The sequence below is a fragment of the Bos taurus genome, chromosome 12 (assembly GCF_002263795.3).
Source record: "Bos taurus isolate L1 Dominette 01449 registration number 42190680 breed Hereford chromosome 12, ARS-UCD2.0, whole genome shotgun sequence".
In the NCBI taxonomy this organism is placed as follows: Eukaryota; Metazoa; Chordata; class Mammalia; order Artiodactyla; family Bovidae; genus Bos; species Bos taurus.
This window is the reverse complement of record NC_037339.1, coordinates 30,111,098-30,136,779: the sequence shown is the minus strand read 5'-3', so window position 1 is coordinate 30,136,779 and position 25,682 is coordinate 30,111,098. Positions and strand designations below refer to the sequence as shown.

Here is a 25,682-nt window from a genome sequence, read left to right as displayed (position 1 = left end):
GGTTTGCACAAGAGCCCTGGGCAGACCATGTAGGACTATGTTGATACCATGTCTGTGTGCCTGCAGGTCTTGGCACAAACTTACCCACCGCAAACATGAAGGAGATTAGAATAAGTCTTAAATACAGGAGACTATAGGCTACAGAAACTTCTTTAAAGCTGGGCATTTTAATGTGGGATTATGAGTCCTGAACAGTCTCAACAGGACAGTAGACACACCCAGCACTCCTCACCCCCCCCCACCCCCGACCCCTGTCTTTCTTTAGGGAACAGTTTCCCTTAACCACAGGAGACTGTGGAAACCCCCAGGTTCTCTCAGTTTTCTGCCAGCTGGTTGTCCCAGCAACCCCACGGACTGTAGCCTTCCAGGCTCCTCTGTCCATGGGATTTCCCAGGCAAGAATATTGGAATGGGTTCACTGAGAAAAGTCAGTCCTTTACAGATGACAGAGCTGTAAGATATAAAACTCCAGAGGTAGAGGTGGAGATATTGTCCACTGTGTGGTCTGCAGAGCGAAGAAGGCTGGTAATCTATAAGCAAGTGGAGAGAGAGAGAGACTGAGACAGGAAACTTCATCTGAGAGGCCCAATCTCATCTCTGCTCGCTTCAATGCTTGGCTGTTTGGTTCCATGGAGTCTTTGAGTCAATAAAGGCTTCCCTTTTGGCTCAAGCTAGCTAGAGCTGAGTTTCTATTGTTTGCAACTAGAGAACTTTTCAAGGGTCTGACCTTCACTTCTGATGCACTGTTACTAAAATAGGAGGAGTCTTAGAAGGGCCAACTTTATGGAGGCAGACCCCTTGTCGGCTGGGACCCAAGTGTTCCCTGAAATTTACACATCAGATCCCATTGAGGTGAACACATGCCTCTCGCTAGTGCTGAGCCCCTAGACAATCAAATCATGTAATGACTCCACGTGGTGCAAAGTGTTCCAGGTGCTTGATTCCTGGGAGCATTGTGAACTGGCTCAGGGCTGCCCTTGTAATTGGCCTCTGTGCATCCAAGCTCCACACGCCACCTCCAAGGCCCTCTTTCCCTCCAGCCAGCTGCAGCCACTCAAATACAAGGCCTGTGTGATCTCTTCCCTGCACCAGCCTCTCCCACAACGAGATGAAAACCCCACCACCACCAAGTGGAGTGGTCAGCGTTCTCTTTCAAAGTGAGGTTTTGATAAAACACTTCTCTTTATCACTGCCAAATAGATGTTGAGTCTGGGATGAAGATCACAGAATCTTGCATGTTCTGTGTAACTTCTGAGTGGTTGCTGTTTACAGGGAGAAACCTCCTGTAAAATAACAGGCACTGCCTACTTCACTCAGCAGGTTCCCTCTTTTACCTTTTCTCTACTCATCATTATGTGAAGAAGATTCCAGGGGAGCATCTCAGTAATGACCTCAGAGAAGCCAGTTGAGGTGTTGAGCAATCCTTCCTGTGTGGAGGTTTTCCTTGGGAGTCACCTGTGACCCTCTTTCTGCTCCTTATTTTTTTTTTAATAATTTTATTTATTTCCTTATTTTATTCTTAGCTGTGCTGGGTCTTCCTTGCTGCTCAGGCTTTTCTCTAGTTGCTGTGAGCAGGGGTACTCTCTAGTTGTGGTGTGCAGTCATCTCATTGCAGTGGATTCTCTTGTGGAACACAGATCTAAGGAGTGTGGCCTTCAGTACTTGTGGCTAGCGATCCCTAGACCACAGGCTCAGTAATTGTGGCGCACGGGCTTTGTTGCTCTGTGGCATGTGGAATCTTCCCAGACCAGGGATCGAACCCGTGTCTCCTGCACTGGCAGGAAGATTCTTTATCACTGAGCCACCAGGGAAGGCCCCTTGGTTTAGTTGTCATTCTCTTGTTGCTTGTTTCCCATAGAAACATCATCATTTCTTCATTCGTTCATTCATTCATCCAGGGCTTAGGAGGCTGCTACTCTGGGCTCTGTCATGTGTCAAGTATTTATTTTCCTAGGAATTCAAAGAAAGAAAGAAAGAAAGATGGTACCCTGGACACAGACCTTTAGGTGCTCCATGAATAAAAAACAAGTTTCACTTTTTATTCCCTTCCTTCTCTACTCCTGAGCCCTGCTTCTTCTGGCAGGAGAGGCTGAGCCCGGGGCACTTCGGTGGCTAGTTTTTAAAAAAAAAAAGGAAGCAGAAGAAGGCCTGTAATTGTGCTGGGACCTTCGGAAATTCTAATGATGAAAGGCAGAGTCCGGCTCCCACTTCCCCTTCCTGCACAGTGCGGGCTTGGGGTGCCAGGGAGCTGAGCGGTCCTGCTAGGAACCCGAAACAACCATGGACCAAGAAGCCGTGGGCAATATCGTCCTGCTGGCCATTGTTACCCTCATCAGTGTGGTCCAGAATGGTAAGGGAGGCCCCTCCCTTGGGGTCTGCTTGGTGTCTCAGTGTTTGAGAGTCAGGCTTACACACTTGTATGTTTGTGTGTGTATATGTGTGTACATTTTTTTCTTATCTGTATTTGTGTCTTTATTTGACTGTACAGGGATGCGTGGACTTCTGTGTGAACTGGGAGTTTTCCTTCTCCCCATCTTTCTTTTGCTTTAATGGGGATGATTAATCACGTCTGTAGAGCTGGAGCAGCAAGTTGGTTGTATAGAAACTATCACTGAAGTGTTTGCAATCAGCAGTTTAACTATTAATTACTGTGGCCAGTTGGAGGGCAGGAAGCCTGAAAGCGACAATCAGATATATGTTCACCCAGATACAGGGTTATACCCCATGCAGCGGGCTGACTTCAGCACAGTAGGAGTTACCTGTTATCTGTATGCTAAAAAAAAATAAATCTGGCCAGTGTGAGGGGGGACTTCACTTTTTCATTATTTTACCTCTGTATTGCTTTTTTATTTCTTTTGATGAAATATGTTCTTTGCAATACTTCCTTTTCTTTAGCAATGTGTGATTTTTGAAGCATTCTTTGGTAGACATCATGTACTTACATAGGGGAGAGAGGGTCAGAAGGATTTCCTTGTTTGAGGGTTGCCTTTCCATTAACCCTGTGCTGTGCTTTCGCTCAGTCGTGTCTGACTCTCTGCGACCCCATAGACTGTAGCCCACCAGGCTGCTCTGTCCATGGGATTCTCCAGGCAAGAACACTGAAGTGGATTGCCATGCCCTCCTCCAGGGATCGAAACCAGTTCTCCTGCATTAAAGGCGGATTCTTTACCATCTGAGCCACCAGGGAAGCCTAAGAGTACTGGAGTGGGTAGATTATCCCTTCTCCAGGGGATTTCCATTAACCCTGGTGTCACTTAACCCAAGCAAGGGACCTAGAACTGAGAAAGGCAGGACAGGGAGGAATTTCTCTTTAAATTCCTAAGTTAGGACTGTCTCAGACTCTTTTTATCAGCATGGCTGGTATCTTTGGGATTTACAGTTTATGAAGACAGAGAAAAAAAGGGGAAGACTTACTCTGTAACTTAACGGTAATTTCTGAGTGTTCATATACTGTTGCTGCTAAGTCACTTCAGTCGTGTCCGACTCTGTGCGACCCCATAGACGGCAGCCCACCAGGCTCCGCCATCCCTGGGATTCTCCAGACAAGAACACTGGAGTGTGTTGCCATTTGGAAATGTGGGTATTCATTCAATTTGGGATATCCTGATATTTTCCCCCAGCTTGAGTGTGGCCTTAGGTTGGTGGTGAGCCTTCTGGGCACAGAGTGAGGCTCCCCATGGCCTCCCGGCGCCAGAGAGACCAACTTTGCATACTCCAAGTCTGTTTCCTCTGTGGAACAATACTTGGCAGCTTTCTGACCTGAACATTTTCATAGTAAGTGTCACACAACAGACAGAGCTGCAGCTCTGATAGGGCACGAGTGGCTCTGGGTGAGGCTGCCATGTCCCCAAGCCACTGCTGTTTCATGCGGGTGCCATGCTGGGGCTCTCTTAGTCTCTGTAAATCTCCAAAGGATCATTCATTCAACCTGCATACTCCCAACGGGGACTCTGCCTGGTCTAGGAAGGGTCCCGCATCCATGGGGATGCAGCAGCAAACAGGGAAACCAGGTTTCTGCCCCCAGGAAGCGGGAGGGTAGCAGGAGAAGATGGGTGGCAGGAAGCAGGAAGCCTGCTGTGAAACCTCGAGTCCCTGTAGGGCAGTTGCATGGGTGCTGGTCGTTCGGGTGCCCCCTCCGGCCCTCCCTGATAGCCGTCAAGATCGGTGACAGGGGACGGGAGCCAGGGTCCCCTCAGCCGCCCATGCAGAGGTTTGCATCCACCCTGAGCTTCTGGCCCCCGGTCCAGAGCTGAGTAGAGGGACGCCGTGTGGTTCTCCCCGTGAGAACAGAGTCTCTATCCCTCCCCCGAGATGCCCCGGGACCTGGCCCTGGAGTGTCTGATGAGTCCTGGGCTTTTCTGTAGAAGCGCAGGGAACCCTGAGCAGACTTGAGGTGATGAGGTTTCTAATCATTTTTGGCAGATGAGATTAGGTCGTGGGGAGGAGAGAGGACAGATGGCCACATGTCTGAGCTCTAACCACAGTCTTTCGGCTGGTCATCTTGGATAGGTGACAACGGGACCCGATGGCCTTGTGATATGGTCCCGTGAGCTGATGACGCTTCCTGGGGGGAGGGAGTCGAGAGTGAACCAGCTCTTGCTTTGGGCTGGAGACTTTTCATCCTGGACACATTGTCGATTGGGCTTGTTTGTGGCAGTGTGGACAGCATGGCGCCCATGTCACAGCCTCTGTTCCTCCCCATCCCCGGCCCTGTGACCAGCAAGGGCACTGTGTGGACAGAGTGATTTTGCAAAGGTTGGGGCAGTTTTGAAGCCACAGAAGGAGTCCTTGGCGCCCTTCAGAGGCTCAGGATCAGTCTCTGAGGTACAGATCAAGGCTTGCTGGTCATGCTGAGACCACCTTTTAACTCTGTTCAATGTGCTGGTGCAGGGGAACAAGAGAAATTCAAGTGACTCGGGAGATAACACCTCTACTTGTTTTAACCTTGAGCTTTTAGGCAAGCACAAAGGTCCAACCAAGGTCTAGAACCTCTCTTTGCAATTCTAATTAACCTCGAGGTTGCAGTCAAAGGTCTACCTACCGTATTAAGTGCAGAAAATATGCAAAAACTCTGCCCCCACCCCAGTTACATTTGAAACCCTTCCTGTTAGCTTTAGGAATGATTTACATGCTGTTGCCAGGCACTGTGTACTTCGGGTTTGTCCCAAGACAAGGAGTTTCGGCCCCTGCGTCTGTGACAGTATGAGGGTGAGGGGGGCGCGCTCTGGCTCCCAGTTCCCAAGGGGAAAGGCAGAGCCCACCGGCCCAGTGAACTTCCTCCTCTGCCTCCCAAACGCTCAGGAGTCATCAAGATGGTTGAACCCAAGGCCCCCTCCCAGCTTGATCCAGCATAATGCACGTTTGGGAACGCAGACCACATTTAAAGTTTGAGCGACCTGGACACAAGTACCAAAGCCTGGTTTCCCAGGTCGTGTAGACAGGTGCATTTCCTCTGCGTAGCGTCCAGAGGGCCTCCCACTTCTCAGCCAGGGTGCCAGCAGCTTTGACACGAAGCAAACCTGGGAAACATGGCTTTGGAGAAGATGATTCCCACGGGAAGCCAAACTAATTAGGATGGAGGGGAAGAGAGTGAGCTGAGGGGAGGGACCCAGGGCCTTGTACTTGGAGACCTTGTGAATGGTGACAGCAGAAGTCTAGACCGCATCCTCAACAGCCCCTGCTGAACACTCCCAGGACGGAGAGCTCACAACACACTGGGCCCACTCTTCCCGTAGTCAAGTGTGTTGAGAATTTGCTTTGTGTCATGTATGGTGCTTCCTGCTGGTCATAACATGATCTCATTGAATCCTCGCACCCTATGAAATATTTTACTATTATTACTCTTATTTCACAGAATAGCTAAGTGGAGCTTAGAGAGCTTAGAGAGTTAGTTGGAGATTCCAGAGTCAGTAGTGGTGAAACTGGGATTCAAAGCTACTTCAAAACGTGGAAGTTTACACAAAGTGTGTTGTCTTGGATTCACTCATTCGAACACTCACTGCTCAGGAAGTTCTCTGTTACATTGAACTGAAGCCTGATGCCCTCTAATTTCTATCCACTGGTGCGTCTGTTCTTTGGAAAAGCTTAGACTGTGTCTGCAGCTTCTGTGTTTCCAAAGTCACCTGTAATATCCCTGATTCAACATATCATTTCTCAGCCGACTTGGTTTCCAGAGTCCCTAGTCATCAGATTACTCCTTCCCACCCCACCCACCACCAACTTGCCATCTTCTTTCTAAGATGCAGGTGGGTGTTTTTCATGCAAGAAATCTGTTTCCGAAATCCAGACACCAGTTCTGTTCAAATGATGGAGGTGTGAGCTATTCTTGTGTCTCACAGGGCTGACTCATACTAAATGAAAATCTCAGAATCTTTTTCTGTGATCCTGAGAAAGTTATTCACCTTCTCTGACCTGCAGTTTCCTCAACAGAGAGGTGGGGTTCTAATCCTGTCCACGTGTGGTGGCTGAAGGTGTTGCCTGAGATGATCCTTGAGTCGCTGGCAGAGGCCAGCATGAGGTAGTTTCTTGGTGACCGTTTGCAGCCTTCTCCCTCTGGTCTCTCTCCGTCCCTCTGGTTTGGCCTGATGTTAGCAGCCAGCCAAGAGCAGTGTGTGAATGCTCTCTGTAAGCATAGTTTCTGTAACATGGTCAAGGATATGGAGTATGGAGTGTCAGTATTTGGAGGAGTGGACAACTCTTTCAAGTTTAGCTTGGAAGGAAAGAGAGGTAGACCCTAGTGGGGGTTCAGGAGAAAGGCAGGCTTGTTTTTGTTTTGTTTTGAGGTTAGGAGAGATTTGAGCATGTTTCAAGGGTAAAGATTAGGAGAAAAACAGAGACCGAAGATTTACAAAGTAGGGCAAACATCGATGAAGCAAGACCCCGAGAGGCTGGCCAAAGCATGGTCAAGGTCGCAGGTGGAGGACTAAGACTTAAAAAAGAGGAAGGAGCTGTTCTTGGGCAAGGAGAGGAAGAAGAGAGACAGGCTGAGAGAAGGAGGGCCCTGCCGTGCAGCTGGTTGCAGAAGTAACCTTGGACTTTCTTAATACTGTCCCTGCTTATGTGTTCAGAGGCACGAGCATCACCTTGGGTTCTGGAAAGACAGTGATCAGAATTTCCACTGTATTCTCTGGGGAGAAGAGACAGCCAGAGCAGACAGTTGGCTACTCAGACCCCACATTGCTGATGGAGTCCCTGCAGTGAGCTTCCATGTGATAATAAGAGGATGAACACACTCTCGCATGCCCAGCTGGACTCGAGTCCCAGCAGCCCCCTGCTCCCCAGTGGAGGGACGGAGAAGGTTATTTAACCTCTCTGAGCCACAGTGCCCTTGTCAACAGCATGGAGATGTGCTTCACAGAGCATGGGTCCGGCGTCCACCAGAGTGCCATAATGAAGCCAGCCCTGCAGCTCTGCCCGGTGTGGGCACAGCCCTAGGGGAGGAATGTGCTTTCACCAAAAAGCAAATCACGGAGGCTTTTATCCACGGACACAATGGATGAGGCATCCTTTTCAGGTCTTTTCGAGGAGGCTAATGTGAAGCTGATAAAAAGAAATCCTGTGAGTGAGATACCTGACTGGCACCCTTTTTCCTTTTTTCACTCTTGAAATAGGAGGAAAGGAATAAAATAGGAGGGATGGGAGAGAGAGTAAGAGAAAGGGGGAAAGAGTGAGAGGGAAGGAGAGACTGTGTTCCCCCCCTCCCCATCATCCAGCCTGTAGACAAGACAGACTCTGTCTTCCCAGCATCTCTGCATCCCACAGCCATCACCCTCACCAGCTCCCTGCTGTCTTTCCCCCTGTCCTGGGTCTCACCCTTGTACGCCCTCACCACGCTAAGACAGAGTGGCTTTCTGGCGAAGCCATTCATCAGCTTACACCTGTCTGTAACTCCATGTTTCCTCAAGATGGCAATAAATTCAGAAGTTCTTAATGTGGCTCTCCTCAAGGTCATGGTCACGCTGCTGGTCTGAGGGCTACATCCCTGCCACCATCTGCTCAGCCTTGGCTCACTTACCACTTTTTCCTTGAGGCTCCTCCTGGCCACCCTGACCAGCACCCCTGGAGGCCCCTGCCCTGCTCCGCCTTCGCTTTTGTCCACAGCTCGGCACACCGTGTGATTTTAATTCTTGCATATTGTTTACTGTGTATGGTCTGTCTCCTCTCCTTGTATCCTCGCTGGAACATAAGCTCCTGAGGCCAAGGCTCTGTGTGTGTATTTTGTTCTCTGATACAAGCTGAGTGTCTGGCACACGGCGAGTGATAACAGAGAAATGGCATTGAAAGAGCAATTCACTGCCTGCCTCTCTTCGGCCTCATTTGTAATTCTGCTTCTGCTAAGTCGCTTCAGTCGTGTCCGACTCTGTGCGACCCCATAGACAGCAGCCCACTAGGCTCCTCTGTCCCTGGGATTCTCCAGACAAGAACACTGGAGTGGGTTGCCATTTCCTTCTCCAATGCATGAAAGTGAAAAGTGAGAGTGAAGTTGCTCAGTCGTGCCTGACTCTTAGCAACCCCATGGACTGCAGCCTACCAGGCTCCTCCGTCCATGGGATTTTCCAGGCAAAAGTACTGGAGTGGGTTGCCATTACCTTCTCCAATTCTACCAGGTTAATACTCCCCATTACCACCCTCCACCCACCATCTCCCAGTCAACTGGATGTACTAACCCCAGAGGGTCTTGCTGCTGGACCTCTGCATATTCCATTCCGATAGAGTGAAGTGGTCTTCTCAGCTGTCTCCGGCCCCCTCCATCTGCTTGTCCTTCAGGTTTTATCTTACACGTCACTCCCTCTAGGAGTCCTTCTGTGACCCAAACACTGAATTTTTACCCCTCTTTGACCCTCGATGGCTCCAAGTTCTCAGTCTCAGCACGCGTCTCTCTGTAGGCCTTTCTTTACTCGGTTGTCTATTTCTTCTGGTGGTAGCCTCCTTGAAAGTTGGGGGTGTGTCTTGCTCACAATTGCCTCACCAATACCAAATGTAGCAGTTAGTTGAGAGTAGCTGCTGAATCGGAGAAGGCAATGGCACCCCACTCTAGTACTCTTGCCTGGAAAATCCCATGGGCGGAGGAGCCTGGTAGGCTGCAGTCCATGGGGTCTCTAGGAGTCAGACACGATTGAGCGACTTCACTTTGACTTTTCACTTTCATGCACTGGAGAAGGAAATGGCAACCCACTCCAGTGTTCATGCCTGGAGAATCCCAGGTACAGGGGAGACTGGTGGGCTGCCGTCTCTGGGGTCACACAGAGTCGGACATGACTGCAGCGACTTAGTGGCAGCAGTAGCTGCTGAATACCTTTGTGCTCAGTGACATTTGATGGAGGACAATTAGGGCTGTTCAGAGGTTGAGAGAAGGAAACATTTAATGTTCCAGGAAAAATATTAAGATACCAGGCTCGGGATACGTTCTCATTATAAATCCAAACCTTTCCTTCTGGCAGGGTTCTTTGCCCACAAGGTGGAGCACGAAAGCAAGACCCACAATGGGCGGAGCTTCCAGAGGACTGGGACGCTGGCCTTTGAGCGGGTCTACACTGCCAAGTGAGTCCAAACTCTGACACTGCTCTTTGACCCAGAGTGGGCCTGGGACAACCTTCTGGAGGCTGGGGTGTGGCAGGGGTGGGGGGTGGGTTCCAGGGAAGCTTGAACTTCACCTGGGAGACTTTGGGGGTACTTTTCATCATCTTAGCAGGTGCTGGTGTCTGAAGAGAGGAAGCAGAGGTGTTGGGGGTGGGGGAGTAGACCTACAGCTCCTGCCTGGTCAGGAAACCTCTCAGCCAGTCATTCGGTCACGGAGTTGACCAATTTCCTGGGGGGTTAGTCCTGAGGTGCCACCGTGCAAACCAGCCATTACTCACCAGCTGGCATCAGAAGCAACAGGCAGGACTGGCAGGCAGCTGCCTGCTGCCCCACGGACACTTAAGCCTGGTCTCCTGGAGCGACCAGGACAGAGAGCATGAGGGGACTATGTACTTGCTTTTATATCTCTCCTTCTTTACTTCTGCAGGGAAAAGTTGCTAGAAAACACCTGAACAACTCCGGGAAGGAGGAGGGATGCTATTTGGGATGCAAATCTGAACGGTGTTATTCAAATACTCATTTTTCCTCTCTGTCAAATGCATTTAGACAAAGGGTTAGGCATCAGCCTGTGGTGGGCTTCTCCATGCCTGTGACTGGAGGCTTGTTAGGAAGGGCAGCTGTAGCCCCAAGCCGCCAGGGAGCTGGCCTTCAGTCTCGGCTTGGAGGTGACTTTGATATTCCCCAGACAGCCTTCTAAAACGGGGCTTAGGGCCACACAAGGAAAGTTCTAGAAGGGTAGGGAGAAGTCAAAAGGTGTGGCTTTAAACCATGTAAGATGTTTACATTTATAGGAGGTGGGGACCGTGTGTGGGGCACCCCCACTACTTCTGTGCTCTGTGTAGGGGCTGGCAGAGAGGAGCAAAGACAGGATGCTCCACTGGGGATGGTGACAGAACCTCCTTCAAAATGGAATCAAAAAACCAGGAATCGTGTTCTACAGACAGACTGGAATGGGAAGCTTCTTCCCACCCAGATCACTGCATTCTCACCAGCAGCACTGTGCTCTTATGAACACAGCTGGTCAGTATTGGAGAAGTGGGGGCAGGGGAATTTCTCTGTGCCAGGTGGGAAGTTAAGCTTCCATCTTGCCAGCAATGAGGAAGAGCCACAGCAGGCCAGGCCGCCTGGTTTTTGCCTTTTCTTCCAGGAGTGAACCAGCTCTCCTTCTCAGAAGCAGCCATGGGACTGCCCTGGTGGTTAAGACTCAGCGCTCTCAATGCAAGGGGCCCGGGTTTGGTCCCTGGTCAGGGAGCTAGATCCCACATGCTGCAACTAAGACCTGGAGCAACCAAATAAATAAAAATAAATTAAAAAAAGAAGAAGAAGACAAAGCCACCGCACTGACACCTGGTCCCCACGGCCAGCCTCCAGATTGTGGAAGTGCCCTATGGGGGTAGCTGTGCTGTCATTTGAAAGACAGTTTGGAAGTTCTGCAATGGCGTGCAGTCCCTGAGATCAGAAGATGCTAGAGGAGAGTGGTGGGCAATCAGTGCTGCCTGAGGGTACTGACTTTGCTATTTACCCTTCAAGAGAGGTGAAGGAGACCGAGGGGAGGACAGTGAGCTGTGGAGAGGTTGGACCTATGGCAGGGGTGGAGGAGAATTTTCTGTAAGATAAAGGTCATCCAGACACTGCCATGGTTCTGTTACAAAGACCACTTCCTCCCTGGCCAGCTTGCAGTACCCTGTATGTGCCTGAGGTGGGTTGTGGAAGGCTTTGGAGATAATGCAGCAGTTGTTACTGTCCACTGGCCACCCCTAGGGCCTCCAATCTGAGTGCCTCCACCAGGAAGCTACCAGGAAGAAAGTCATCCCCAATGAGAGCTTCCCCAGGGGCCTCCAAAAGCACCCAAAAGGGGTGTGTGATGAGCCATGGGGATGCAAGAAGAAGAGAACATGTATTTACTGTTGCTATCTATAGGAAACTAAGCTTTACTCAGTTTTAATATACAGATTGAGAGGCGTGTGTGTGTATAATTTGTACATAAATGTACCTGTCATAGGCTTATACCATCAAAAGTCTTGGTTGATGGAGTGTGGGATCATGAATGTTTAGAGACCATAGAAACGGAAGATAGCATAAAGAATAAATGATGCTGATGGACTGAAAAGACTAATGCATGTTTTTCAGCATGAAATTTGGCTGTGGACTGATACAGACTGTTCAAGATTCGGGCTGTCGATAAACAAGACATCCCAGCTAGGTTATGCCGTTAGTTCAGAATGGAGTTCGGTTAATTGGCTGCCCTACCGCCTATCTCCCTTGAGGGCAGAGCTGAGCCTGATTTTGAGAGAGAAAAGGACCTTGACTGTCTTATCTTGTGTCTAACACATAGGTTGAAGCTCTGTTCCCAGCTGATGAATGCAGGCAGAGCAGTCAAAGTTTGATTTTTGGAGAAAAGTCTCAGTTAAGGGACCTAAGATTCTTCCCCAGGGGTGCTGGTGAGCACAGACTGTGGAGAAAAGATGGGTCTCTGGAGGTGTGTAATTTTCCAAAATGGGTCCCATAGGTTACAAGTTTGTGGGCTGTTAACAGGTGTGACAGGGAAACAGGTTCCCCACAGCAAGACTTTTGAGACCCTTTAAAGTGCTAAGAGACACTGTGATGCTTGGTTCTCCAAGAAGGGGAGGTCTTACTGAACTACAGAAAACCCTCCTTAAAAAAAAAAAGTGTATCAAAGGTTTGGTGTCTCACAAAAATGCATTTTAGTAAATGACACCCTAAGGTTTCTTCTCCCCTGCTCCTCTCACCCTAGAGTCACTTCTAAGTAGCATGGACTTGTCCAGTGATTTGAACGTGATCCATCTACGTTAGTTCTATTGATTGGTATTGATCCTTTTACTGTTATTAATGATATATGCTTAATTAATTAATTAATTTAAAGTCTTATTGAAATAGAGTTGATTTACAATGTTGTGTTAGTTTCAAGCATACAGCAAAGTGATTCAGTTACATGCACACATTCTAAGTTGCTAAGTTGTGTCCAATTCTTTGTGACCCTGTAGACTGCAGCACACCAGACTTTTCTTTAACTATCTCCTGGAGTTTGTTCAAACTCATGTCCATTGAGTCTGCGATGCCATCCAACCATTTCATCCTCTGTTGTCCCTTTCTCCTCTTGCCCTCACTCTTTCCCAGCCTTGGGATCTTTTCCAGTGAATTGGCTCTTTTCATCATGTGGCCAAAGTATTGGAGCTTCAGCTTCAACATCAGACCTTCCAATGAATATTCAGTGTTGATTTCCTTTAGAATTGACTGGTTTTATTTTCTTGCTGTCCAAGGGACTTTCAAGAGTCTTCTCTAGCACCGCAGTTCATAAACATCAATTCTTCAGTGCTCAGCCTTCTTTATGGTCCAACTCACATCCATACATGACTACTGGAAAAGCCATAGGTTTGACTAGATAGACCTTTTTTGCAAAGTGATGTCTCTACTTTTTAATACACTGTCTAGGTTTGTCATAGCTTTTCTTCCAAGCAGCAAGCATCTTTTAATTTCACAGCTGCAGTCATCTTCCACAGTGATTTTGGTGCTCAAGAAAATACGATCTGCCACTATTCCCACTTTTTCCCCATCTATTTGCCATGAAGTGATGGAACCAGATGCCATGATTTTTGTTTTTTTGAATGTTAAACTTTAAGCCAACTTTTTCACTCTCCTCTTTCACCCTAATCAAGAGGCTCTTATTCACTCAGTGCTTCACCCCAAATGGTAGATCTTTAAGGGGCTCCTGTCCTTTGGAATTATTACTGTGTTCATAAGCAGTGGAAGTTCTGGGTGTCCAGAGTACCTAGTGAGTCAGCAGGCTTTGTTGGTTCCCCCATGCCCATACCCCAGGACAGGATACATTGGTTTCTTATCTTTTCTACTTGTCAACTTCTCCAGTAAAGAATTTGTGACCATCAGAAAGACATGAAGGCCCCCGTGGCCAGGGACACAGCCCAGCCTCCCTGGGGGCTCTGTAAGGGACAGACCAAAGGCTGGTCATTCTAGGGTTCTCAGTGGTACCAACTGAATCGCGAGCCCCTATCAATTTGAAGGTTGATATTTAGGAGAAAAATCATGAGACGCACATCAAGAAGCTGCCAGAGAAAGATTCTAAGAAAGGAATTTGGATAAAAGGCCAAATGTATTTTGAAGATTACATTTTTTTAATACCTTTTGGGCTGCACTGCACAGCATGTGGGATCTTAGTTCACTGACCAGGGGTTGAATCTGCAACCCTTGTATTGGAAGCGCAGAGTTTTAACCACTGAACTGCCAGGTAAGTCTGAAGAAAATTGCATCTTTGAGTTTACCTCTGTAGTTTGAATTACCTTAGACCACTGGTTCTCAAACTTGAGTGTGCGTCAGAATCACCTGGAGGGCTCTTTAAAATCTTACTGGGCAGCCCCCAGAATTTTTAATTCTGTAGGTCCAAGGAAGGCATTAACATTTACATTTTTAAGAAGGTCCCTGGTGATTCTGATACAGCTGATCCAGGGACCACACCTTGAGAACCAGTACATTAGACCATCGACTGTTGGAGCTTAAGTGGATCTCAGAGTTACTCATTATTCGTCTCTTGGTTTTACTAGTAAGGAATCCAAGTCCAGAGAAATTGCTTTGCCAATGACGAACAGCTGGTTAATGTCAGGTTGGGGACCAGTCCTCATCCTGTGCCCCTCCCGTTTTGTTGCATCGCCTTTCCCTGTTCATCCTTCTGGGTCTTGTTATGCTGTGTCTCCATGGATGTCCGGAGAGATTGTCCTGATCTCAACTGAAGCTTTTCAAGAGCACACTCACTATTTAATTGAGTGCAGGCATACCTCGTTTTATCATACTTCACAGATACTGTGTTTTTCACCAGCTGAAAATTTGTGGCAGCCCTACATCGTCAGATGATGGATAGCATTTTTTAGCAATAAAATATTTGTCATTAAGACATGTACCTTGTGTTTTAGAGATCATGCTATGGCGCACTTAATGGGCTGCAGTGTAGCATAAACATAACTTTTATGTGCACTGGGAAACCAGAACATTCCTGTGAGTTGTGTTACTGCGGTGTTTGCTTCATTGTGGTGGTCCGGAGCTCAACCCATGCTATCTCCAAGGTGTGCCTGTAGGGTTGAAGAGGTAACAGTCCTGGTTTTAGAGTCGTATTAAGTCCTGGCTTTGCTACTCTGTAGCTGGGTGACCCTGGGTAAGTTATCTTCAGCTTCTCCAAGATTCAGTTTCTCATCTGACACATGAGAACATTGTGGTAGGCAGAAGAATGATCCCCAAAGATGTTCACATCCTGATCCCAGGAACACGTGAATAGGTTATGTTACATGGCAAGGGGAGTTAAGGTTGCTAAGTAGTTGAGTTTAAATAAAGAGACTATTTGGGGTTATCTGGGTGGAACCAATGTCATTGCAAAGGTCCTTCAGAAGTTCAAGAAGAAGGCAGAAGAGCTGGGGTTGTAAAGATGTAATCAACCATGGCTGGCTTTCAGGTTGGATGGGGCGCTGAGCTAAGGAACACAGGTGGCCTCTAGAAGTTGGGAAAGGCAAAGAGACAGAAGCAGTGCATCTCCAGAAGGGATGTAGCAATGCTGACATCTTCATTTTGGTCCATCGAGACTGACTTCAGACTTCTGACCTGCAGATAATACATTTGTCCTAACCCTCTGAGTTTGTGGCTACTTGTCTCAGAAGCCCCAGGAAACCGTGCAGTTACTGCGTGTACTGGCAGGATTGCTGTGAGCGTAAAGGAGACCAGGGGTCTCAGACCCTGGCGCAGGGGCCAGGGCTGCGCCCTGACAAAGCCATCAGCAGGATAACTCCCTGAGCACCACCTTTGCCGAATCCATCCTGGCTCCTGTAATGTGGGGGCTAACCTGTCCTTGCTCAGCTTGGCCCACGTGTCTCAGCTGACTTGTGTGTCTGACCTGAAGGTCTACTTGGAGGGTCCTACTTGGTCGGGTCCCTCTCTTGACCCCATCCTGACTGCCACCCAGCCCTGATGTCCGGGTCACTCACTTTTCAATTCTAAGAAGTGCTTTGGCATAGCCGGGAGCAGGACCCCTGCCAAGGAGAATCCATCAAGAAATGGCTTCACCGGGGAAGGGAGTAGATGGATTCCAAGCTTGTGTCTGCTCTACCTGCTGTCTGTTTCTGGAGGTGAGAGGAATTATGAATGGAGTCCATGCCTTGTGAGACGTGAGCGCGTGTGTGCCAAGTCACCTGTAGTGTCTGACTCTGTGTGACCCTATGAACTACAGCCTGCCAGGCTCTTCTGTCCATGTCTGCTAGGCTCCAGGCAAGAATACCAGAGTGGGTTGCCATGCCCTCCTGCCGGGGATCTTCCTGACCCAGGGATTGAATCCGCATCTCTTATGTCTCTTGCATGGTAGGCGGGTTCTTTACCACTAGGGCCACCTGGGAAGCCTGCCTTGCAAGACAGTGATTATTATTTGGGGTTTCAGGTAATTTTCAGACTAAACTGCGTCCTCTGATTTTTTCCCCTTGTTTATTTATTCTGCAGCCAGAACTGTGTGGATGCCTACCCCACCTTCCTCGTCATGCTCTGGAGCGCCGGGCTTCTCTGCAGCCAAGGTAACCTGGGCTTTTCTCCTTGTGTGTGCTCGCTCCAAAATGTGTGTCACCAAGAGGTGCGAGTGCAGGCATTTTTGTTGAAAAGACTTTGTCTGCCCTCCAGCTCCAGTCTGCAAAGCTCTGGAGAGGTGAGACCCTCTGGAGGTTGTGAGCCAGCGGGCGGGGTGCCGGCGCGGGGCCCGGCGGCAATGCATCGCTAATGCTGGCTCCCCGGTGGCTGGTTGAGAGCGGCTGCGCTGACAAGGGTGGTTTCAGGCTAAATGTGACTCAGAAGCCTTAAGCAGCATGAGCTCAGACACAAGGGCATTCTGAATGAGAGCGTGAGGTGTCTGTTCTGGGCGACCGTCATCTGGCTGACTGCTCATTGCCTTCTGCATGGTGCTCCTCCTTCCGGCATGGGTCGAGGTCTCCAGCCTCCCTGGTCTCCAGCAGCCCACAGTCTTGACTTCAGCAAGTTGGATTCCCAGAACTGATTTAAAATTAAGTGGAAACCGAGTGGTATTTTTGGTCCTCTTTGGAGACTGGCCTTGTGTCTGCTGAAGGTCTGGTGTGACCTGGCCGGCTTCCACGCTGTGGCCCAGCCGTGCGAGAGAAAAGGCTGCCAGTGTCCTGTGAGAGATGATTTCATCCTTATTGTGGTCACTCACGCAATAAAGTAGGTAAAGTGGACACTGTTGCCCCCTGTTGTTACTTTTGAGGACCCTTTGATTCAGGGAGATAAGTGACTTATTCAAGGTTGCTCAGCTGGTGGGTAACCAGCCGGGACGGACTCCCAGGGGTTTCAGGATAAATCCTGAGTTTTTCACATGTGTCCTCTTACTTTATTCATTTCCATAAAAATATACACTGAACACCTACTATGTGCTAAGCCCTGTTCCCTGGATACACAGCAGTAAATAAGACAGAGATAGTGGCGAAGCACACAGCAGATGGACCACAGAAAATAAATGAATGGATAAGTTCGTTGCCAAGAGTGAGACACGCCATGAAGGAAGAGAATCAGGTGCAATGAGAGAGGAGAGAGGTGAAGGCTGGGAGCATAAACCACTTCAGGAGCACGACGTGATCCATAAGGCTGTCAGGAAACGTGTCTTAATCTCCCACTTTCTATCCTCAGTTAAATAAGAAACATGTCTGGCATCACCTGGAAAATGAAGCCAAACTACACTTAGAGTAGGAGTTATGATTCCTTTTATGTCTTCTTAGATGATACTTGATAGAGATGAATCTGGAGTTATTCTGGTTGGATAAAGGGAGTTGAAAAAGGTTTCAGGGCCTGGAAGTAAGCATTTTCTGCCAAAACAAGTGTTGGCATTGCCAGGAGAAAAACGGTCAGTCACTCCTGTTCAGTGTAATAGTCATTTCCTATAAATATGGTAGATTGGATAATTTTTCAGATGAAAGGAACACCAGCCTAAACCCACCACATTACAGAGAAGGAGCCCAAACTTCAGGGGAACCTGCTCAAACCCGAGAATTTTAGGGCCTGGTTTTGAACGCACGACATTCCTCCTGGTGTTTCAAGCAGCTCAGGTCCACGCCAGGGGCAGGCACCAACCCCCAAATACGGGCAGTGAGTTCAGTCACTTTGCACCCTGATTTCTATCAGCTCATGTTCAGTTCAGTTCCTGGTGACAGAAAGGTGGGCCAATAAGTTAGCTCAGAGCCATCTGGAAGGGACCAACCAGGAAAATCCTTGTCCAAGACAGCTGTGAGTTGTCACAACTTTGGAACCATCAGAGAAGAGAGGATTGGAGACCCGAGTACCCAAAGTGCCTGGAGTGCTACCTGACACATAAGTGCTCAGTTAATGCGCTTTATTTGGTATTTGAATAACGCTGGGGAGGAGGGGGGGCGTACTTCTGTTTCACCCTCATAGTAATTCCTGATAGGTAGGAAAAGTGTAATCAGCCCTTTGTCAAATGTATTAATGGAATGAGTTAAGCATTAGCTCCTGATTGTAACAGTCCTGGTGGGGCTGGGTTTCCATCTCTTGGCTCCAAGCGCTTAGGACTCCATGGGGCTGTTTAACTTGTGTGTATTTCTCACAGTGTTGGAATGCAAAGGGCATTTCTTTCCCTGGAGATCTTTCCTAAACCGTAGCAATTGTTCAGAAAACGTTGAGCATCAGGATTCCCGGAGATCCACAGGTGAAGGGTGTACTTTGTAAGGACCAGCTTCAGGGCAGGGCTCGGGAGCAAGTCTAGCTTTCCTCCTACACACACACACATGTACGCGCACCTACCAGCTGACAATCTTACACAAGTCCCTTGACTGCTGGAATCCATGTTTCCACATCTGGAAATAGAAAAGACCATACCAAGACTTCCCTGGTGGTTCAGTGGCTAAGGATGCGCCTGCCAGTGCAGGGGGCACAGGTTTGATCCCTGCTCCAGGAAGATCCAGCACGCTGCAGGGCAAGTAAGACTGTGTGCCTCAATTCGTGTGCCTGAAACATGAGAAGCCACCACGATGAGAAGCCCATTCACTGCAACTAGAGAGGAATCCCCACTCGCTGTAACTAGAGAAAGTCCAGGTACAGCAAGGAAGACCCGGCACAGCCAAAAACACAATAAATACATAATAAAGAAAGTGATGGTACCAGTCATGTGAAAAGGATTCAGATTAGATGACGGGTATGAAAAGACTTTGTATGAAACGACACTGTGATGCCAACATGAGGTAGCGTGACTATTCTTAAGGCTCTCAGGATGCTTCCTGTCCCTGGCTCTTTGCTGAACTTCAGCCCTGACTGGCAGAAGCTGAGGCCTCTGCTCGATTTTGCAACCAACACTGATCACCTATTGGCTGTATTAGTACTGGGTTCACTTAGTTTTGGCGTCTAGGACGCTAACACGGGTGTTGTCCTTTCTCCTCTTAGTTCCTGCTGCCTTTGCTGGGCTGATGTACCTGTTCGTGAGGCAGAAGTACTTTGTCGGCTACCTCGGGGAGAGAACTCAGAGGTAGGCCGCTGGGACGGCGTAAGAACCACGGAGGGAGTGGCACTTTCCAGCCGGAAGAGTGGTCATTCAATATTCCGCTGACCGGGAGGGACCACGAGGGGTTGGAAGGGGAGGGCGACTTCAATCCCTCATCCTTTTTCCTCCCTGAACTTTGCTGGTTCTGGAAATACAGCTAGGGGCCTTGACTAGTTTTTCCATTAAAAAAAAAAAATTCCTCCACGTGGTGCTGGGCTCCCAAAGGATGCTTTAAAAGCATGCCTTGCAAAACCACAGCCTCTACTCCCACCCTGCTGCATCTGGGCCTTGAATTACATCCCCCTGTCTGGCTTCCCAAAGCCTGCTGCGAGTGAAGCACGCCATTGTTTGCCTAGGGGAAGGAGAACTAAAGCTTGCACCTGGTGATAAGTTCTCTTGAGTAACAGACATCAGGGACCTGCGGAAAGAACGTTGAGAAGGTCAGACACGTCTGCCGGTGGCGGACAGAGGCAGTGTAGGCGACGACTGTCCTCTCCTTAGACCTGGGTTGGGAAAGCTGGGTTTTAGTAAAGTAAATGATGATACTTAGAGAAGAAAGTTTCGAGTTACAGTTTGCCACCAGTTCTGGAGCAATCAGAATCGCTGATGGGTTCCAAGGGTGGGGAAGATGCTGCCAGGGCTGCTGCCCGCGTGCTGGCCCCAGCGCCCACCCAACTATTCCACTTCTTGTCCCTCTCCATGTCTCACAATAGCGCCCTCCCCCCACCCCTGTTTGATTCCTGGATTGGGAAGATCTGCTGGAGAAGGGATAGGCTACCCAGATTCTTGGGCTTCCCTTGTGGCTCAGCTGGTGAAGAATCTGCCTGCAGTGTGGGAGACCTGGGTTCAATCTCTGGGTTGGGAAGATCCCCTGGAGAAGGGAAAGGCTACCCAGATTCTTGGGCTTCCCTTGTGGCTCAGCTGGTGAAGAATCTGCCTGCAGTGTGGGAGACCTGGGTTCAATCTCTGGGTTGGGAAGATCCCCTGGAGAAGGGAAAGGCTACCCACTCCAGTATTCTTGCCTGGAGAATCCCACGGACAGAGGAGCCTTGTGGGCTGCATTCCATGGGTTGAGAAGAGTCAGACACAACTGAGCAACTTCACTTTTACTTTGTGGTGGATAAGGCCGCCCAGTTCAGAGAGCCTCCTCCTTCACTTGATCTTAGCCAAAAGGCCGAGAAGTGATCAGAGAGCCCTCTTCAGCGGCAACAAAGGCAGTGACATCCTTGGAGAAGATGTCTGGGAAGAGTTAAAGACCCAGAGAAGCGCCTCCTTGAGGGCGCTACACCTCGAGTCCTTAGAAACATCCTGCCCAGACCAAGAACACCACTATTTCATCGGGAGGCACTCCTGTTTCATCCTTCACCGCAGATTTATCTTGAACAGGTTCTGAAATAGCTTCACAAATCACTTCCCCTCCTTTCTGTAATGAACATATGGTGGCCTCATTCATGTGATAAATCTGACTCACTACAATATTTGACTTTTAACAATTTAATTTCTATGAAGCCTCTATTCTCTGGCTTAAAAAAAAAAATAGACTCCTTTACTCTCTTTCCACTTCTTTACCAACATTAGCAGGTAATTCTCGTATTTGTCTTTGAGGCTGCAAGAACAAAGTGCTCCATGCAGACCAGGGTGTTTAAATAACAGATATGTCTTTTCTTATCGTTCTGGAGACTGGCAGCCCAAAATCAAGACAATGGCAGGGTTGTTCTTTCCTGAGGTCTCTCTCCTTGGCTCGTACTTGGCCGTCTTCTCCCTATGTCCTCAAGGGTCTTCCCACTGTGTGTGTCTATGTCGTAACCTTCTCTGTAAAACATTTTTTAAAAGGTATTATTTATTTTTGGCTGTGCTGAGTCTTTGTTGCTTCACAGGTTTTTCTCTAGGTGGGAGCAGGGGTTACTCTCTAGCTGTGGTGCGTGGGCTTCTCATTGCGGTGACTTTTCTTATTCTGGAGCTCAGTTCAGCTCTAGGGTGTGTGGGCTTCAGTAGGTGCGGTGCTTGGGCTCAGTAGCTGTGGCTCCTGGGCTCTAGAGCACGGGCTTGAATAGCTGTGACACATAGGGTTAGTTACTCCACAGCATGTGGCATCTTCCCAGATCAGGGATCAAACCCATGTCCCCTGCACTTGCAGGTGGATTCTTTACCACTGAGCTACCAGGGAAACCCTGCTAACCTTCTCTTTAAAAAAATTATAAAATCACTTTTATTGGCTGCGTGAGATCCCAGCTCGCCTGACCAGGGATCAAACTTGCACCCCCTGCATTGAAAGCACGAAGTCTTTTTTTTTTTTTTTCTGTTATTTTTTTTTTTATTTTAATTGGAGGCTAATTACTTTACAATATTGTGGTGGTTTTTGCTATACATTGATATGAATCGGCCATGGGTGTACATGTGTTCCCCGTCCTGAACCCCTCTCCCACCACCCTCCCCATCCCATCTCTCTGGGTCATCCCAGTGTACCAGCCCTGACCATCCTGTCTCATGCATTGAACCTAGACTGGTGATCTATTTCACATATGATAATATACATGTTTCAATGCTATTCTCTCAAATCATCCTACCCTTGCCTTCTCCCACAGAGTCCAAAAGTCTATTCTTTGCATCTGTGTCTCTTTTGCTGTCTCGCATATAGGGTCATCAAATTACCATCTTTCTAAATTCCATATATATGTGTTAATACACTGTATTGGTGTTTTTCTTTCTGACTTACTTCACTCTGTATAATGGGCTCCAGTTTCATCCACCTCATTAGAACTGATTCAAATGTATTCTTTTTAATGGCTGAGTAATACTCCATTGTGTATATGTACCACGGCTTTCTTATCCATTCATCTGCTGATGGACATCTAGGTTGCTTCCATATCCTGGCTATTAGAAACAGTGCTGTGATGAACATTGGGGTACATGTGTCTCTTTCAATTCTGGTTTCCTTGGTGTGTATGCTCAGCAGTGGGATTGCTGGTTCATAAGGCAGTTCTATTTCCAGTTTTTTAAGGAATCTCCACACTGTTCTCCATAGTGGCTGTACTAGTTTGTATTCCCACCAACAGTGTAAGAAGGTTCCCTTTTCTCCACACCCTCTCCAGCATTTATTGTTTGTAGACTTTTTGATAACAGCCATTCTGACCAGCGTGAGATGGTACCTCATTGTGGTTTTGATTTGCATTTCTCTGATAATGAGTGATGTTGAGCATCTTTTCATGTATTTGCTAATCATCTGTATGTCTTCTTTGGAGAAATGTCTTCTAGTGCTTTGGCCCATTTTTTGATTGGGTCGCTTATTTTTCTGGAACTGAGCTACAGGAGTTGCTTATATATTTTTGAAATTAATTCTTTGTCAGTTGCTTCATTTGATATTATTTTCTCCCATTCTGAAGGCTGTCTTTTCACCTTGCTTCGAGTTTCCTTCATTGGAAAGCATGGAGTCTTAACCACTAGACCACCAGAGAAGTCCCTGACCTTCTCTTTTTATAAGAACACTGGTTATAGTGAGTTAGGGTCTACCTAGTGTTCGCATTTTACCAGTATCACCTCTTTAAAGACCCTCTTTCTAAATGCAGTCATCTAAGGTACGGGTTTAGGCCTACACCATATGGATGTGGGGGCAGGGCACACACACAGTTCTGCTCAGAATGCTCTCTTGGGGACCACGCTTTTTTCCCTAACAAAGAGCTAGAATGGGTCACTTCATGAGCAGGACTGTAAGCAGGAAACCAAGGAGAGAGGAACACACTGGCCAAGGAGCAGGGAGCTGTCAACTGGGGGTGCCTCTCAGATCCTGCTGTGCCTGCAAGTCCCAGGGGGAGCTTGTCCACAGTGTGGGTTCTGATCCAGTGGACCTGGGCATCTGCATTTCCAACAAGGTCCTGTGCTGCTGGTCCATGGAGCACCGTGAGGAGTGAGGAGGTTGATACTCAGCTGTGAAACTATTTTCAAACTCTTGACACAGGAAAACTAGGAGTTGCATCATGAACCTTTGGGATCCCTTTCAATAAGATAAAATTTCTAACATTGAACCTATGGATACCACATTGTACCCTCTAGATTATAGCAAGCAAGGGCCTGGCAGCCTTAAGGCCCCTGTTTAGATGAGTTGGCTGTTCTTGGGGAGCCCTCCTGAGTGCCAAGGAGTCCCCTTGCTGGGGTCTTTACTAACAGCCTCAGCAACTAACAGCCTTGGTGATCCAAGGGGCTTCCCTGGTGGCTCAGACAGTAAAGAATCCTCCTGCAAAACTGGGTTCGATCCCTGGTTCGGGAAGAATCCTCTGGAGAAGGGCATGGCACCCCACTCCAGTATTCTTGCCTGGTGAACTACAGTCCATCAGGTTGCAAAGAGTACAACACAACTGAGCAAGTAACACTTTCACTTTTCACTTGGTGTCCCACTTGGCTGAACTTTCAAAACATACCAGTGCTGCAGGAATTAACCATCCAGAGCCATCACAGAAGGATGCTACAGAGGAGGGGAACCAGGGCAGCTGCTGAACACAGCGGTGTGGTCACGTGTCACTGGAGAGATGCCCCCTGACCCCAGTGGGTGCTCTGTGCAAGCAGTGCAGGATTTAGAGCCTGTGAGAGAAGGAGACGAAATCATCCAGTACCAAAAAGTCTCCCTTCCTTGATTCACTTCATATGTAAGGGCTCGCCTTCCAGCCCTGGAGGCCAGCTCTCATTAGTGGGAACTTGAGTTATTCCCAGGCAGCCTCAGGAGACTGAGCCCTTGGATGCGAGAGCATCTCTTAGAATCCAACAGGCTTCTTGGTTCATGTATACCATCCCTTCCCACACAGAGGCACTGAAAATCCACATTACACACAGCTGCCAGCATGGCTCTTACAGGCACTCCTGAGAGGGTCTTCGTGAATCCATGGGTTCCTAACGCCCGGTCAGAACCTCGGCTACCAGCGGAAGCCACCACCTTCACTCCATCCAGGAGCTGGCATTCCCAGGGCACAGAGAAACCAGAGAGCAGAGCCCTGATGGTGATGGGTTTAAGGCTCTTTTTGCTTGGTTCTGAACTAGATTCAATGACTAATACTAGCTAAGACACCCACTCTAGTGTTCTTGTCTGGAGAATCCCAGGGACCAGGGAGCCTGGTTGGCTGCCATCTATGGAGTCGCACAGAGTTGAACACGACTGAAGCAACTTAGCAGCAGCAGCAGCAGCTAAGACATGTCCATCCTTCATATGAAGTAAATGGAGCATTCTTGAGTAAAAGGAGGTATCCTTTCACACACACACACACACACACACACACACACACACACACGAGTCGCTCAGTCGTGTCTGACTCTTTACGACCCCATGGATTGTAGCCCACCAGGCTCCTCGGTCCATGGGATTTTCCAGGCATGAATACTGGAGTGGGTTTCCATTTCCTTCTCCAGGTATCCTTTGAACCCCATGTATTTCAAAGCGATAATATTTCGTGTTAAATTGGCGTCACTTGTGCTCTTCTCCAATTTTCTCTCTCCTTCCTTTCCAGCACGCCTGGTTACATATTTGGGAAACGCATTATCCTGTTCCTATTTGCCATGTCCCTCGCTGGGATACTCAACTATTTCTTCATCGCCCTTTTCGGAAGTGACTTTGAAAACTACATCAAGACCGTCACTACCACCATCTCCCCTCTCCTTCTCATCCCTTGAGTCTCTGCTGAATTCCGGGTGGGTGTGCTCAGCTAATCGATACCTAGAAGCCATTTAAAAGAGGCTGTAAATCTAATGACCTGCTGGGCTTTGCAGCTTGAGTGAACCTCGCTTTTCCTGGAAGAGGAAATTTTCACATCAGCCTCAGCCTCTGAACAAGGCCGAGGCCCCACATTTGCAAATTCAGATCCCTTCTGTGTGTTTCGTGACTTATCCTGCTTTCTGAAGGCATTTTGTGACCCAGTTTATGTTTTCCTAAAATAAAATGCAGACATATGTTTGAGGCTGGTGGTTGAGTTTTGGGTGGGTATACTGCTACAGTTGAATAACTAGGCGCTGTTTTCCTCAACCTTAATGATGATAATAAAAAATATGCTATCTACACACACACACACACACACACTCCTGGAAGGTCACCAATGGTCAACTGTGAGTATCTCTGGGTGAAGAGATTTCGGATATGTTTTTTACTCTCTTATTTATATTTTTACATATTATTTGGAAAATTTTAAGGAGCAAATAAATACCACTAAACAAATGAATAAGACACAACTGAAGACTGCCTTTTCCAAGATGCCTTCCCTAACTCCAGATTGGTCTAATGTTGCCCCCGACCCTCCATAGCACCCTGTGCATGTCTCAATTGCAGCAAATTCACACCACAATGGCAAGCTGTTTCTTAGTCTGCACCACTGGCCCCCACTAAATCATCAGCTCTTGAATATTGTGCTGTGCTCAGTCTTTGGGGCCCCATGGACTGCAGCACGCCAGGCTTCATTGCCCTTCACTATCTACCGGGGTTTGCTCAAACTCATATCCATTGAGTTGGATGATGCCATCCAACCATCTCTTCCTCTGTCATGCCCTTCTCCTCTTTTTCTCAATCTTTCCCA

At 48.3% G+C, this 25,682-nt stretch overlaps 1 protein-coding gene across 2 annotated transcripts; it reads left to right on the top strand.

Annotated features, from left to right (window-relative positions):
• Positions 1–2,249: 2,249 nt before the first annotated feature.
• On the top strand, positions 2,250–25,065 carry ALOX5AP (arachidonate 5-lipoxygenase activating protein). Of its 2 annotated transcripts, none has more exons than NM_001076293.2 (5): positions 2,250–2,349; positions 9,440–9,539; positions 16,086–16,156; positions 19,038–19,119; positions 24,627–25,065. In NM_001076293.2, the coding sequence occupies exons 1-5, from the start codon at positions 2,280–2,282 to the stop codon at positions 24,787–24,789; spliced, it is 486 nt and encodes a 161-aa protein (NP_001069761.1). In that variant the 5' UTR covers positions 2,250–2,279; the 3' UTR covers positions 24,790–25,065. The 2 variants fall into 2 exon arrangements, with proteins under 2 accessions (NP_001069761.1, XP_059748094.1); XM_059892111.1 differs by lacking the exon at positions 2,250–2,349 and adding an exon at positions 8,771–8,880.
• The last annotated feature ends 617 nt before the right edge of the window (positions 25,066–25,682 follow it).